This window comes from Tetrao urogallus (assembly GCF_951394365.1).
Source record: "Tetrao urogallus genome assembly, chromosome: 16".
NCBI lineage: Eukaryota > Metazoa > Chordata > Aves > Galliformes > Phasianidae > Tetrao > Tetrao urogallus.
In genome coordinates this window covers 7,281,888-7,298,469 of record NC_136829.1, presented here as the reverse complement: position 1 = coordinate 7,298,469, position 16,582 = coordinate 7,281,888, and the positions used below count along the sequence as shown (strand labels likewise).

General features: G+C 43.3%; 2 protein-coding genes across 2 annotated transcripts; one reads left to right on the top strand and one right to left on the bottom strand.

Moving 5' to 3' along the window:
* Positions 1-256: 256 nt before the first annotated feature.
* CCNDBP1 (cyclin D1 binding protein 1) lies at positions 257-6,703 on the top strand (the record flags this gene model as incomplete). The annotated part of the gene is made up of 11 exons (XM_079543202.1): positions 257-323; positions 418-477; positions 1,021-1,100; positions 1,783-1,864; positions 2,264-2,360; positions 3,385-3,458; positions 3,761-3,837; positions 4,296-4,549; positions 5,077-5,137; positions 6,165-6,211; positions 6,595-6,703. The coding sequence occupies 11 exons, from the start codon at positions 257-259 to the stop codon at positions 6,701-6,703; spliced, it is 1,008 nt and encodes a 335-aa protein (XP_079399328.1).
* Positions 6,704-7,542: 839 nt separating this feature from the next.
* On the bottom strand, positions 7,543-16,582 carry EPB42 (erythrocyte membrane protein band 4.2; the record flags this gene model as incomplete). Its single annotated transcript, XM_079543204.1, has 13 exons — positions 7,543-7,693; positions 8,451-8,584; positions 9,017-9,177; positions 9,453-9,758; positions 10,505-10,747; positions 11,032-11,135; positions 11,483-11,621; positions 12,001-12,178; positions 12,573-12,695; positions 13,173-13,291; positions 13,755-13,985; positions 14,657-14,842; positions 16,573-16,582. 13 exons carry the CDS (start codon positions 16,580-16,582, stop codon positions 7,543-7,545), a joined length of 2,085 nt encoding a protein of 694 aa, XP_079399330.1.

The window sequence follows — 16,582 nt, the reverse complement described above, 5'->3', positions numbered from 1 at the left end:
GCCGATAGGCAGCCGTGCCGGAAGTTGGTGTGACGTACCGCAGCCGATGGGGAAGCGCTGCCGGAAGCGGATACGGCGTACTGCAGCCGACGGGCTGCCGTGCCGGAAGTTGGTGTGACGTACCGCAGCCGACGGGAAGCGCTGCCGGAAGCGGATGTGACGTACTGCAGCCGACGGGCTGCCGTGCCGGAAGTTGGTGTGCCGTGCCGCGGCTGACGTCCAGCCGTGCCGGAGCGCGCGGGGTGCTCCTGCAGGCATGGAGGCACGGGAGCTGCTGCAGGAGCTGTGCGGCTCGCTGCGCGCGGTGCTGGCACGGGTCAGAGGTGGGGGTCGGGGCCGGGCTGGGGCAAAAACGGACGTCGGGCCAGAAGTTGGGCCGGCTTTCCGCAGGCTGAGACCTTTTGTCTGCATTTACAGAGGGCGAACCGGGCGAAGGCCGTGAGCCGTTCGAGCCTCCGCGGTTCTGGGACGCGCTAGGTACGGGCCGGGGAGCGGGCTGGCACCGAGGGTACCGTGCTGGGCTTGGCCGCCGGGTGGGGTAGAGGCGTTGGGCCGCGGCTGGACTGGTTCGCAGCAGAGCAGTGAGCTGCAGGTGGAATCCCCGGCAAACGGGTCTTCAGCCGGGGGTTTTGCACTCCCTCTCGGCTCTAGTCCCGCTGGTGTTGTAAAGTAATAAAGAGTATAGTTGTAAAAACTGTTTCATGTTTTTAAAGCATTTGATCTCTTAAAGCCTTATGGAACGTTCTAGTGAAGGTGCTGGAGCAGATGGATGTGGGTGTGGACAGCAGTACCAGCTAAGTAAAAAGCTGGCAGCGATCACATGTCTTATACATGCAGTGTGTGTGGCGCAAAAGCTACAGGGAAATTTTCTTTTGCAGTGTAATTTAGTTCATGTTTTTTTCATGCTCGGAAATAAGAAATAGTGGTGGCTGAGAAGACACTGCTAATCTATTTACGCCGTTCCACTGGCATTTACCTGAGAGGATTTTTCATTTCTTTTTCCCACAATATCCTGTCTAGGTCAAGCATTCAAGGCAACATCACAGGAAGCTACAAAGCTTAGTCTAGCGTTCTCGAGGCCTCCGCTGCCTTCTGCAGAGGTTAGTAAAAACCTCCCACAGAGCAGGAAATTGCTGTCTGTGGGAGAACTTTGAGGTATCTTCCAGTTCATTTGACTAAAACAAAGTTATTGGGGTCAGCATAAAAAAGGGACAATTCATGTGAATTGTTTGTGTTTTTTTTTTAATGTGTATTAATCAAATTCAAGAATTGCTTTGAAAACTAATTTATATAAGTTAGGAGATGTTTTCTTAGATCTTTTTTCTTGAGCTTCTATAACTGATTGCTGATGAAGATGAGATATTGGGCAGTATAGATCTTTTCTCTTAACAATGAATGGTGTTAAGTTTTCTGTTAATTAAGAGAATATTAACACTATATGTTTGAGGAAGGATAAAATAAGCACCTCGATTTGAGAATAATTAAGCTGTTTTTTCCTCTCTTCACCTTCCTTGAACCAGGGTGTGGTGGTCATACAGCGTATATCAACTCCTGATATATACAGTGAGCTTGCAGCTCTAGCAAATTATCCTCTTCTGTGCTTTTAGGTTTCACAGAAACATACTGTCTCTTCTTGTTGTTTGTTTCTCCGTTATTGTAATCATGACTATTCTTCCTTTTTCTTACAAGTAATGTAGACTTAAATGATTTCTTTTGAGGATTTCTAAATGCACTGTAGCCATGTGATGTTCCTAGTTAATCCTTCTGCCTACCCATTTTCAGAATTGTCAAAAGCTGAGCGAAGATGTCCAAAATGCCATTCTTGCAGTTGCCACAGTGTACTACTGGCTCCCCAAGGGCCAAGGTGAGAGAGTGATGGCAGGACAGTTCTTTCACCACGATGTAAAGAAACCCGGTATTTTACAGCATCATAGATTTAGTCTACACAGGAAAACAAGTTAACATCAGCTATGTCTTGTCAGCTATTCTATAGACTTGCAGCATGATTGTGAATGAATTTGGCAATTTACTTTTGGTGATTTCCATCTATGAATAAATGATAGTATAGAAAGTGGTATAGTTTATCAACCATTCCTGTTTATAAAGTGTTGAAATCTCTGTCTAAAGTCTTTCAGAACTTTAGAATTTAGGCAATATATATTGTTCCTCTAACTTTATTTATACTGTGTGTTTTTGCAAATCTGTCTATTCATCTATGTTAGTTTTTTCCCTCTTAGAAACATACTTGCTGTTTCTCAACCAGGTACTACACTTCGGAAGATGGTACGAGATGCTACCACTGAAGTATTGGAGGGAATGATCCAGCTCACAGAAACAATTCTTGTTTCTCCATTGGGGAGGTAGTACTTTTTCAGCAAGAAGAAAAGTTGCAAATATACTCACTAAGGAGCAGCAAGTGTAGACTGCACTCGTAAGGGAAGTGGGATGGCAGGAACTGAGCATTGTTATCAGGCAGGTAAAGGCAGCAGACTCACCGACAAGGGACCTGTCCTCCAATATCTGATTGAACAGAACAGTGCTGGTGTTGACATCTGTCAAGCCCATAGCAGCAGTGTCAAACTGTAACAACAAAATAAGAATTGGGTTTGGAAATTTTAATGGCATCACATGCCATCCAGTGGTTGCCCAGCTCGTCCATTGCAATTAGTTGGGTCTGAGGTCAAGCCATAAGTCAAGACAGCAGGTCTGGATTCAGGTTGTAATCAAGGAGAGAATCAACACCAGGGACAAATGTGGCTGCAACACAGCTGTGATGTAGCATGAGCAGGACCTAGTGAGAGACCCTTGGTAAAAGCATCTCCTGTGGTAAGGAAGAGCTGGGTCTCACTTCTGGCATTCTTCAAGTGCATCTGCTTAGGTAGAGAAGAGATTTTTTCATCCTGTCTGTGGCAAGGAAAAATGCTGGAAGTGGGATTTCCATGATGGTGCTTGATACTATTTATACTGTTTGGCAATTCTTGCTTGTGAAGTGAATGGTGATGGTAATTGTGTGACTCTGTAGCTAGTTAGTGGACCAAAGTCTTTCAGGGGAAATATTATGCAGCCTCTGTATTTACTGATTAATTCCAGTCTCTCTAGGCAGAGATCAGCTGTCTCTTCTGATTTTGATAAATACTGAAAGTTAAAAAATAACATCTAAGGATCTTGAGAGGTCTTTGTAAGAAACTCCTGCCTCTTTTTCCAACTAGTAACTAAACTCAGTAGGATTTATGAAAGCATCTCATGCTTTGTGTGGTTGTGAAATACCAGTGACAAGCTAGTTTGCCATTTTCTCAGCTGAGCCTCTTATAGTGTGCACAAAAATAAAACAGCCTAGCAGGGTAAAGTGTTACTCTAACTTTGAGAGCCTCTGTTTTGTTTCAGCTCATCTCAGGAGCAACTTATATCAACTGGTGGTGTGTGGGAGGCATGTGAGCAAGTGTCCAGCCTGCCACGAGGTGAGTATTGTGTATGCAGACCAATGGAAATAGGATGTGTGATCTCAAAATATTGGTAACGCTTGAGAGGGGCATTTTAGGCAGTACAGTGGAGGCTTACTCATTCCTCAAAACCCTGCTGTTCTCTGAAGTGTGGAAATCTGCTCTGATTATTTGTAAAGCAATACAGTACAGCTCTGAGCTTTGCAAAAAATTTGATCCTGTGATCTCAAGATCTAATGGCTGCAAATATAGGTGAATGTTGGTGCAAGCAGATTTGAATCACTGCAGTGCTACAGTTTTCTTTACTTTTCCTTTTACAGATAACCAGGCAGCAGTTGTGTCTGCTCTGTCTGCATTTCTAGGTGTGGTCAAGGATGCTGTGGAAGAGATGGAAAATGTAAGGACACCCTTAAGTTACTGAGGAACCTGCACTGATTTCTCTGAAAGAACACAAGGATTGTTTAATATACAGGCTTTGATTTAGATAGGTTCTACTATGAGCAACAGCATCTTATGCCTGTATCTTACTGAGGTTTTTAAACCTGGATCTGGCTTAGCTTACGTAGAGCTTCATGGAAGCTATGTTCTAAACTGTGTTTGTGGTTTTAGGTTGATGTAAGAATGGGACTGTTTGCCAGGTTCTTGCAGTTTGCCAGATTGAACAGGAGTCAGTATTTAGTTTTTCTTAATCCAGTCTTACTGGAGTGAACAGAGCCTGGCAGCAGAGATGCCTGGTTGAAGAGAGGTTCTTCCACAAATTATTTGTGTGATTTTTAGACCATGTTTTACTTATCCTCCTGGATATTGCTGGAATGGATGTTAGGCTATAGGTTTTCAATGCATCTGTGTTCTCAGGCTCTGGTGGAAGAACAAGACCCCTACAGTGATATCATAGAAGACGAGGAGCTCGGCTTTCGGGGTAACAGAGATACCTATTGGTCAGAAGCTGACCGGAAGTTGCTTGGCTCCTGCATGGGATTAATGAAGGCTTCTAAAGCTTGCCTAAAGAAGGTCTTGAGTGTAGTGAAGGCTTATGGAAAAGCTGACTCTCCAGAGCAGATTGCTCAGCTGGATGACCTTGCAGACATTGCTAATGAGATCAGTCCAAGGTAAGCAACCTCCTGAACTGTGTTTGTGGTTTTAAGTTGATATAAGAATGGGGCTATCTGCCAGGTTCTTGCAGTTTGCTCTATTGAACTGGAGTCATTGATTAGTTTTTCTTACTGGAATTAACAGAATCTGGCAGCCGAAATGCTTCTTTGTGCTTCGGAGTAGTCCCTGTTTTACATGAGGTCTAGAATACAGACTGGAAAAACCTTTCTGATACTTAAGCTGTGGCCAGGTGGTGGAAACAAATATGAAGACTGTTATATCATAGGCTCTTGAGAGTTTTGCATGTCAGGAAAGGAACATGTGCTGCTGCTTAGAGTGGAGTTGTGACTATGACTAGAAGTAAGGTGGGAGTTGCACACAGACGCCTGAGGAGGCGTTGTGAAGTGTTCCATGGGTATAACCAATGCTGTCTCCTTGTCATGCCATACTTGACTTGCATTGAGGGTGGATATAGGATTTGACCAGAATCTGTGGATTGTGCAGCTGGGTTTTTTGTCCATTGCACCCCTGTCTTCTATTCTAGCGTTGATGAGCTGGCACTGAGCATGTACCCACCTATGAACCATCTGGCCGTGCGACTCAATGTAAGTTTTTGCAGCCTGCATGTGGATCTATTCACTTGGCTGTAAAGAAGGGGAGGAAATTGAATTTGGGGAATTATGTCTTTCAGAGAGAGGATTTACTGCTGTCTCTATAATAAGTTCTTATGGATGAAGAATCTTTTGGTTCTCTTGTACACTTAGCTACCTTCAGGTGGAGGTGTATTCTCCATCTTTACTTCAGGGAAGAGGATGTCTTCTCTTGTGTTGGCTCTAAAGTATGATCCATAGAGATGTCCAATGACATTACTCAGGAAAGTGAGGTCTAGGGCTGCCAGTGTACTGTACATCTACTTTTTCTCTCTGGGCAATTTAGATTTGTTCAAATAAAGTGATCTTAATTCAAGAAATAAATTAAAAATCCTCACAGCATCGTTGAGCACATGCTTCATTTAAGTGAAAAAAGTTGCTCAGAAAGGCACTGGAATCTCCATCTTTGGAGATACTCAAAATTCTAGGGGTCAAGGCTCTGAGCAAGCTGACTGAACTCTTAGATTTGCCTTGGTTTGAGCAGGAGGTTGCACTCAGGTGTCTTCCAGGGGTCCCTTCCAACCTAGATAAGTATATACTTTCTCATACCTGAAATGTTTAATTCTGGTTTCATACGTTCACGAGTGGCTTGAAATTTTTTTTTATGGTGTATTGCCTACTATCAACTTGCAATACAGTCAGTCACTTAAAACTTCATGCCTTTTTGTTCTAATAGATTTATCTTTTTAAAGGAAAAAAAAAAACAAAAACAAAACCACCAACATTTTAAAGTATACATTAAGAAACATCTTTCTTTATTTTTACCTGTCCCAGACAGCGACAGATTTGGAGATAATCCCACCATGCCAGTGTTAGGTGACTTTCTTTTGCATCAAAGTCTTTGGCAGTTTTACTTATTCTTGGCTACATTAATCATCTCTGAACCTCCCCTTTCTTTCCAGTTAATGCTGGGTTCCCCCCCCCCTTCTTTTTTTTTTTCTTGCATGTTTAGCTTACTTATTTCCCTTTTCTTTCTTTGTAGGCTGCTAAATTGGCCTCAGTATTAAAGAAAGTCTTAGAGATTACAAAGTGAGTATGAGTTACAATTTATGAGCATGTGTTTGCTGCTGTGAAGGTTAATATCTCTACCTCCTGTCAAAGATGATTCACTTGTAGACAGCAAATGCTGTCATACTGGAGTAATTCTGATGTTACCCAGACACAACGCAATAGGAAGAGGATGGCAGGAATGAAAGAGGTTACTGCTGAAGATGGACGTATGTGTCAAGGTTTGAAACTAGAGATAAGGACATGGGTTCTTCCTTGTTCAAGCACTGTGGGGTTACAGAAGTCCTATTTTAATATTGTAGTAATTCAGCACTTCACAATACCAATGTGTTGGGGGATTTTTGGATGCATAAATATAAAACCCCCCAGGCGGCTTTCCTAATGAATTTCCTCCACTTTTGCAGGACAAGCCATGTATGTCCACCATCAGAAGAAGGCTGGGTGCAGTTTCTAACAGGTGCAGTAGATCACAACATGGACAAAATCAAGAACTTCACACAGGGTGAACTTTAGCTCTTCTGTGTCCGCATGTGTTACTGCCACTAGCTCTGATATATGCTTTTCCAGTGAATCTGGCCATTCTCCAGCTACAGGGAGAATTATGAGGACAGTGTTTTTAAGAGGGAACTTTACTGCTGCCTGGCAAAACTTGCCCAGAAAATCCCTCTTTGCAGTTGCAGAAGATGTCGTTTTGCTTGGACTCTTGGGATGGTGTAGTGCTTCATTTTAATGCTGTGAATATGTTCTGTTTCTCAGACATTACAGCTACTGTGGGGTTCAGAGAACAATAAAATATTGCTAGATTTGTGTCGTTAGCTGCATCTATTTTCATGTGGCAGAGAATATATGCAGAAGAAAAGAATCTCCATTCTCTTGTAGTCAGCCAAAGGAAGTGTTAAAAAGAAAAAGTGCTATATTCTGTCTAATCTTAAGGAGGAGTGCATGCTATTCCTCTCTTCTATTCCCTAAGAAAGTGGTAGAAAATACCTATTGTATTACCAACTTCAAAAATCTGTAGGAGATAAGAGTATTTCTCTAGAGGAGTGCTACATCTGTCACTTTGAAGTTCTACAGGATGTTTTTGTTTTTGTTTTTTTGCTGGAGAGAAAGAATGACTAAGCACTGGTGTGTTCAGCAGGAATGCACACAGAAACCCGGTATCTGCTTGAGCACATTGCCAATCTTTTTCACAATAAAGTTCAGCTTCCCAGACCCGAGAGTGAATATAGTGATAGGTGGGATTATAAATATGATTTTATTTAAGTTTTTAGTATCAGTGCTCACCAAAGGTCAGGGCATAGATCATGGCCACCCTTGTAAACAGGATAGCAGAAGCTGTTCTAAATCGGACATCATGCAGCTGCAACATTGATAGTTTTGTAGCTCTTCAGGTTCTGGATTTGAAGGCATGTAAGGCGTGCAGTGAGTCTTCTTGGCCCTGTTTCAGTAGGTGTGAATGAGATATGCAAGTCTTGAGTGCTGTTAGGTTGCACAGAACCCAGCCTGAAAGGTAAGAAGGCATTATATAGAAAGTACACCTCTTTATATTTCTAGTTCCTCGCCATAGCAGATGCATTTGTGAGGCATGAATGTGAGGAAGTTTTTCACTCAGAGGGTGGTGATGCACTGGAACAGGTTGTCCAGAGGTTGTGGATGCCCCATTCTTGGAGGCATTGAAGGCCAGGCTGGATGTGGCTCTGGGCAGCCAGGTCTGGTGCTTGGTGACCCTGCCTGTGGCAAAGAGTTGAAACTAGGTGATCATTCTGATCCTTTTCAACCCAGGCCATTCTACAATTCTATGATGCCAAAAATAAAATAAAATAGGAGGGTCTATAGAAAAAGTTAAATGGTGACTGAAACCACCAGAATGGGATTGTGATAAAAACAGCTTTGGGAGGGAAATATGAGGGTTGAGTTCCCCATGGAAATATGTAAGTGTAATTTGTCCTAATGCAGTTTCTTGAGAGAAATGTTGCTTTTTCAAGTTGAGAAGCATATTTGTGTTTGGGTAACTTAAGTCAGATTTGTTTGGTTCTTCAGCAGATAGTGGGAAGGCCTGTTGAAAGTTATCTGTTCTCTTTTTCAGTGTGAAAATCTTATGTATTATCCCTAAGTAAGGGAACGCCTGGGTCTTTCAGCTGTAGTGATCTCTTCCTACTGTGATGCTGCCTGTTTATTCTGATGGACAGCTTTTCCAGGGCAAGGATTTCTCTGGCTTGTGTTGTTTGTTTTTCTGTTTAACTGCTTAGTTTGCACTCACCTGTACTTCCTTTGTCTGTAAATGAGCCCTCGTCCTCCAACCACTATCACACACTTCTCCAGGGGTTCAGTGAGAGGATTCAGGAGGCTGACCTTCACTGTGGATGGCTGGTACAGTACCACATTTTCTGGAAACTGTTGAAAGAAAGCAGTGAGCTGAAACTCAGAGAAGGAAAGACAAACTTCTATGATTAAAGAGAGATAATTGAATTTTGTTGCCAGAGGTCTCAGCCTGAGCTGCCAGTTGCCAGAAGACACAAAGTCCAGCTTTCTTCACCACTGCAGTGTTCTTCTGTAGCTTTCTCCTTTATCTTCTGACTTGTGGACTCATGACGATGTTAGGGGTTACCTGGATTTATTTATTTTTGCACATATGCAAGGTAAAAATGGGAGAAATACTCTATACAACAGTGCAGTACAACTCACTTTTCACAAACTCTTATTTTAGTGCTTTGAAAGAAGACAGTATGAGGAAAGCCACTCAGTGTAGTAGAATTTTTCTGCTGCTCATAACTACAGAGACTCTTATCTCACCATTGCAATAACAGAATGATAGACCAATCTAACCTCAATAGTCAGAGGCGGGTCACAGATGCTAATCTCTTCTTGTGCAAAGTATATGTAGAAGGAGTCCTCATCTCTCAGCATGGCAGTCAGCCTAAGCAGACGGTTCTCTCCCAGCTCTTTTCCATACCGTGAGTAAGGCACAAAGACTTGCAGGGTTTTAACTGGAATATAGAGTGGTGAAATACAGATAACAGTGTAACTGATGTTATGTTCTTAGCCTGCACCACCCAACAATGTACTGAAAACTGCATTTAAAAGCCCAAGTGAAAATGATCCACCTAACATGCTGCAGTTATTTTCCTCTTTCCCTACAAAGGTGATTTGTTTGGATTGCCTACATTTGGCTTTCCATCCAATATTTCTTACTTATAGCTAAGTGCATTTTTCTGAAGTGAGAGGATTGGATGCACTAATTCAGCCTTAGCAGAGCCCTTACCTTCATTGTTTCTGATGATAAAATTAAACTTTTCCTTCCAAAGTTGCATAATGGGAACACCATTATAATGTAGAGACTGGATTCCAAGTACCAGGTGTGTAGCCTTTTCTCTACCACTATAGTTAAACATTTCAATGGAAAGTGGAATATCTTGTCCCAGTATTGGAGAACTCTTGGACTGGAGGTGGATAAAAAGCTCTTCATGGGCAGGAGGAACAGAGATAATCTCTTTCCTGCTGCTGATTGCCTGAAGTGTCTTTATCTTTCTGTAGGCTTTGACAAGTACTTTTTTTTCTTGAAGAGAGCCTGTCGCCGAAAAGAAAAGCACATTTTAATATTCTTTCTTGTTTAGTAGTTGTAAAGCACTACATGTAGAAAGAGTGGAATTATCCCAACTGTATTGGAGACAACTGTTGCTCATAGCAGAGAAATACCTCGTGCTTTGGTTGAAGTGGACCAAGAATTTCAGCTGCGAGGAAATTGTTTGTGTCTGAAAAGACTTCTCATAGTTTTTGAGCACTTTGGTGCTAATAAATGTCAGAATAAGAAAAGATTTTCTCTTTGTAACTGTAGCTATGGAGTGGTACTGTGTTGTCCTGTGATGGACTGCAACCAGGAGGCAGCATGCCATAGAAAAAGATGAGATGGTGGGGCTGTGTCAGGTAAACAGAACACAGTAATAGATTCTGAAGAGCTGCTATTTGAGGGACGGATTTAGACAATGTCTAGGAGTACAGAAAGCTGGAGTATGAAATGTGATATAAGGGTAATGGGAAAATAATGTGCAGGTAACAGAAGTCAGGAAAGGAGATTTTTTCAGACAGGAGAGTGCCTGTCCTAGCAAGCTGGTAATTAAGCAGGACGAAACTGAAATACGACCCGTACTTTGGTTCTGTACACAGCCAAAGTCAGATGTTGTTGCCCCATTCAGGAAGGGGAGGTAGTGAGAAGTGGACGTCCCTGCTGTTCTGGTATGGCTCTGCTCTGTAGTCATTTACCCTTCACTTGGAACATGGTCAGGGAATGTGCTCAAACATTTGTCCACCTCGTACCTTCAGGATATTTGTAGTTGTGTGTGATATCCTCACAGCGTTCACTGCCCACACTCTTGGTGCTGATGTTGTTGCCAGTATACTTTGTGCAGATGAAAGCTGGCTTGAGGATGTCATCTGCCTTGTGTATCCAGACCTTGCACTTGGCATTCATGGCAGCAAAGAAGTAGCAGACATCATAATCCACTTCCATGTCCCCTTCCTTGATGGCCTGAACAGGAGCTGGCCCACAAAATGAAGGGCCTGAAGAGAAAACATAGCCCAGTTAAGAATCAGATGGTTTGCCAACTAGGCCCATGCTTAGTATAAACTTATACACTATAGGGAGTGGTATGTTAAGTGTTGTGCTTCAATGGATCCTTTTAGAGCTCTACAAGCTCACAAACCAAACGGGTCAATGATGATTTAGTGCATACAGCCCTCAGAGTGCCTCCTTCCCTTAATGCATCCCCTCAGTGGAAGCTGAGGGAGGGATCCCACTGCTTTATTTGCTCCCTTTTTCTCCCTCTCTCTCTTTAATACTTTACCTTTGCTTTTCTTCTGGCAGGTGGCATCCAGTGCCTGCCATCCGCTGTACTCTGGTAACAAGTTTGTTCGAGCCATCCAGCATTCGTTCCAAACATGGAAAGTCCTGTGAGAGGCACAGCGTGTTTATAACAAGGCACTGAGCCCTGTGGTACAGGACACTTATAGCCAAAGCACAGTTAATTAATACTTGTTTAGAAGAGCCCAGCACGTGGGAGCAGCAGTGACCACAGTTTTTGATGTAAGTGAAGGTTCTCCAGGTGGGATGGGCTGTCCTTGGTGGGAAAAAATTTTTGGTTGCTGGAATTTCTCAAGAACAAGTCATGTAGACTGGATCTTAGCTGTTCTACATCTTATAAACTTCCCTGCAGCCGTTTTCCTTTTTCCCTCTGTCACATCCTAGACCTAGATATTGTCTCCAGCTGTTCCTTGGGCCCTGCCTTGTTTCCTTACCAGACACGGGCGCTCTTGTCAGGTGTAAGCAGCGTCCCATCTTCATCATAATACTCGTTCACATTAGGGTTGCTGTTAGTGTTGTGAGCCCATGTGAAGCCTGTGACAACCCTAGTGGGAATTCCCAGGCATCTCAGAACTGTGAAAGAAAGAGCTGTGAATCAGTAATGCATCCTGCCCTGAAGTGTCCGTGCTGTTATATGTAGAGCCTTTTTTTGGTATGAAACTTATTGGAGTGGTGGTGGGCCTAATCTCGGGAAATGGCAAGAGGCACTGTTCCTTCAGGAAGCAAGTTAACATAGGTGCATTCAGTGAATGGTGTGTACTGACACTCTTTTAGCCCAAAGCTGGCAGTGCTGAATGCTGATGAGGAAACTGTGAGGATCTGCCTCAAACCTAGAGATAAAAGGTTATGTTATGGGATTCCTGGCTTAACAAAGATTCCAGGTATATGCTAGAGGATTTCCAAACCAAGTAAGGGCTTGATCAACATGCAAGTCTTTAAATGAGAACTGTACCTGAGCACATGACTGCAGCAAACACCCAGCACTGCCCATAGCGAACAGGTTGGCACTGCAGTGTAACCCACTGCTGGAGAATGGAGCTGCTGCCCAGCCACTTGGAAGGGGGTGTCCCATCATAGCATTCTCTGGTCCCAGAGTCTGTCAGGATTCTTCTAGACAGATTGCAGTTCATCTTCGGGGAGGAGGAGACAAAGGTGGATTAAGGAATTAAATCTCCATAGTAGGTAAAGTGTATCCTGTTTGATGAAGCTACTCTCAAGGCAGCTGAAACCATAATAATTTTTTGTGAAAAGCATGAAGGTCATAACCGGGCAGAAGATGATGTGCAGGTCTCCTCTGGGAATTACCTATTAAGTGTGCTATTGCTACTAAGAAACTCTGCAGCACTGGTTGCCTACTGCAGGAATATCAGGAAATGTTGGAAATAGGTAGGAGATGTTGCTTGTAACAGCCTGGGCAAGCCCTGGTAAGTAGATTTCCAAAAACAAGAAGTGAGATTGTACTAGTTTCCTGTCTCTGTTCAATTCTAACCTGCTGGGGTCTGAGCTGCTGGCTTCTCTCCTTACCATGGCAGCAACTGTGCGGCAGATGTAAATGGGGTTCTTGCGCTGGGTCTGATCCTTGTCTTGTTGGTAGCCTTCACCTATGTCCAGCAGCCTGAAGCAGATGTCCACAATGTCCACATCAAACTGCAATAAGAACAGCAGCTCAGGAATTGCGGCCTGAACATTTTATTTTCTGAAATCCCTGCAAGGGGTTGTAGCTGCAGATGCTTGCTCCCTTTCTTGTGATAGTCTTCTGTAAGTGGGGTGTGGAGGAGAACTCTGGGCAGAGATTTGAAGGAGAAGGAGCTGTGCAACTTTATTGAAATAAGATGGGAACTGCATTAGTATCGTACTGCATCTCCTGACTGAGGGAAATTCAGGGTTTTTATTCATAGAGAACAGGCCAGGAAATTAGCTATAATTATGTAAATTGGGTTATGTGACTTCATACAGGCTTCAGATGGGCTGTTCTGTACATTCCTAAGAAAAACAGTGAGTACTGATAATAAGTACTTTCTTCAGAGCCCCAAGGTCCTGGAAATGAATAGCATTCTGTACATGCAGGAAATAGGCATCTTTCCTCTACTGGTTGTAAGAAGGCACAGACATTTCACATCTTACCTGTCCGAAGTCCCAGGGCTGTGCCAGGATTTCATTTTCAGTCCCCCAGTAGATGACACCATCTTGGTTTAAAATGTACTCCTGCCGCTGCGCCTCATTAGGCAAAAACACTTCATCATCTAGTTTAGAGGAAAAAAACATCAGGAGGGAAGCATTCAGATGGTTTCAGACACCCCTGTGTCAGCAGACTATATTACACTTATGTGGTCTGTGGCATACTGTCCTGGCAAAATAGAGCAGAGAAGAACTTCACTGCAACTTCTCTTTGAGTGGAGGAACTTTAAAAGATCTCACAGAAGTAGGCTGTTGCACTAAGTAGCTCTTTTACTTTGGTGTCTGTTGACTTTCCTATTTCTAAGAAAGTCTGGTTCTGACAGCAGTGTTCAAGGAACAGGGCAGGAGTGCTGAGGAAAGCCATGTCAGGGTCTTGTACAGCTAGCACTGCTTGAAGCACAGGGCAGAAGCAGATGGAATTAGTGGGTAGAATCCTCCTCATCCTCTCTGGTGACACAGTGACAGAGCTCAAAGCTGTTTTTTTGAAGTGACTGATCCCAGTCTGCCTTTTTGTTTTAGACTACTTACCTCGACACCAAGGGTTAAAGAGAAGGATGAATTTTCCCAGGAGACAGTGAGCCTTGGAGGCATGTAAAAACAGATCATACTGGCCAATGGGAGCATTGGCAGGTGTGCTCACAGAGATGGTCCAGCAATATGGGTCCTGTTCTTCTAGTTTTGCACTCCACTGCTTCTGGTCTCCCAGGCTGGAGATGGGAAACTTAACCTGGGTTTTATCTGCTTTAGAGTGCTGTGGTCCTGCAGCAAAAGAGATACATTTTCCAGACATGTATTGCAACCCATCCACTGCAGACTTTTGCTACCATGTCTAAGTCTGGAGCCATAGCTCTCTTTCCATGTAGGAGAGTCTTAACCCTTTAGCTTAGTGCTTACCTTAATGCTTCTATCTTAAAAGGTTATATATCTTTTTGAGGTTAGTAGTGGACTAAGGCCACCTTGTTTGAAAGTGGAATGTGTATTTCATACAGTATAGAAACCAGAAACAGAATGCAGCTTCTGGGATACAGTGTCTTGTGACAGAAGTCACAGCCACGTGATCAGATACAGAGCATGTAGAGCAAGCTGGGACTGAATAGTCCTGCTCTGCTTGGGGTTGTCACTGGAAAACAGCCTGGAACAGAAAACATCTGAAACAGGGTTAGTTTAAACATTCCTAACCCAAAAGCCACAAGTAAGAGTATGTATTTGCAAATCGTAGAGCAGTGAACTTGCATTGGTTATTGTGCTGCAGCCTCTTTTCTGGAAAAAGGTTTAGCTCTGATCTTGCAGTTCCAGCAGCAGGAGGCTCTACTCTGGTTTAGATAAACTGTGTGCCTGACTTCTAAACCTGTCCAGCTCTGGACATGCCTACCAATACTGTTCTTCATGTGGCTGTTGGACAAGAGCTCTAAAAGGTTTGGTAATGTTACCTGTCTGTACAGAGAGGAAGGTCGTTTTCAGCTGCTTCAGGTAATTGTGTATTGGAGATGAGAAGCTCACTGTGATAATGAAAGGCTGCCCCCGCCTCACCACAAGCCTTTCAGTGCTGATTTCTTCTGTGTGGTGGTTATTGTTGTTCATTATGATCTTAAGATCACATTTTTTCACGCTTACACCTGTTGCATGAGGGAAGATAAAACGAGGTTGAGATAGTGAGCTGCTTACACTCTGGCTCTGGGCCTCATCCTAAAGCACCTATTTGTTTCTCCACCCAAATGGTGCCCCTGCCTGTGAAAGTTCCGGACCAGTAACTGTCAGGACCTTCACTGTGAGCTGGCGTTGTCCTGTCTCAGGTGGCTAACAAGCAGCTTTTGCTTATACCTTAGCAATGTGAAGTGAACAAAATGGTTTTGCAAAGCTCTTTCTGCCCAGCAATGGATGTGGAACATACCTGAGCATTCACTGTGACTGCAATTGGAAGCTCGCAGTGTGCACTCAAGGGCACTAATTGAACTCAAAGCAGCTCCACTCCTCGTGGGGTACATGATTTGAAGTTGTGCACATGAGGCAGGGTGTCACCTGTTGTATACTTCTAGTTATGTCTGTTAACTAGAGTTACTTCTAGTTATGTTTGATGTGCAAAATCAACCTGTAGCCGCTGGCACAGGTCTGGTGTGGCAGTGTGGTCCTGAAAGTATGCTGGATTACAGCAAATAAAACACTGATTAATCCTTCCTGGCACCACACTGGTTAGTAACTTCACACCTAAACTTCACACACAGGAGACAGAAAAGCACCTCCTCCTGTCTTTTACACTTGCATCATTCACCTTGCACATGCCTCTGTCCAGTGCCAGAGGAGGGGAAAAAAAAAAAAAGCTGTTCAAAATTGCAGGCTCCCTGATCTCAAATAATTTAGTGCTCAGTGCCCTTAGTGTGATCGTGTACTTGCACTTTTCTTCTGGTTTTGATGGTGTTTTTAATCTTTCCAAACTTTTTGCTGAGAAGCAGATATCATCATGGTTTCTCCTAGCCTTGGGATCATCCTGAACTTACTACCTTCAGTTCCCCATTCATCACTGAGATCCTTAAACCTGTGAGTTGTAACTGCTGTCCTTTACGTGACATATCCTGTTACCTACTTCCCCATTCTGATCAAAGTTACTCTTTGTTCCAGTTAAAAAAAAAAAAAAAAAAAAAAAAAAAAAAAAAAAAAAAAAAAAAAGCCAGTAATCCACAGATCATCCCCTTTCTATCCAAAGCTACTGCTCTGGTTCTAAAGTGCTAACTACTTCCATTTTCAGTTTTCATTGGTTTGCTTTCTCCTGCTGGCTGACTTGCCTTGTCCTTGACACCTTTTCACATTGTTGTTGTCCTTTCTGTGTTGGTGTGGAAGTCCTACTGTACTGTTGGCAGTTACTGCTTCTGGTCTGGCTTTTGAGTCCCTTTATGGCTGTTCCAGTTCACAGCTGTGCACCAGTTAAATTTTACAGAGCCAGCTCAAACAAAGCTTGTGTATTTTCTTTTCTGTATGCTGAAAATGTCTGGTCTGGCTGTCTTGTAGACTGGTAATTCATATGCAGTCTGGAGATCTGAGTTGCTTTACTTCCTGTGACTTTTCACAGATCTTATTTTAGCTTTCTTTAGAGTTGCCCAGGACCCTCTCCTTCCTCAAGTAGCTAAAACAGTCATTTCCCTGCTTCAACTCTGTAGTTTGGTTTACCTCAACCTCTCCCCCCCCTACATTAAGGCTAACTCCCTCAGACTTTGTACCACTTTCTTGGCTTCTGGCCTGTAGGAAGCTCATCTTGTCTCTTCTGGCCTAATGAACACTGTCTTGAGTCGGGGGCTTCTTTTTCCCTGACAGACATTATTGCTTGGGTCTAGCAGAGCTGGTTATCACTTACCTTGGCCCAT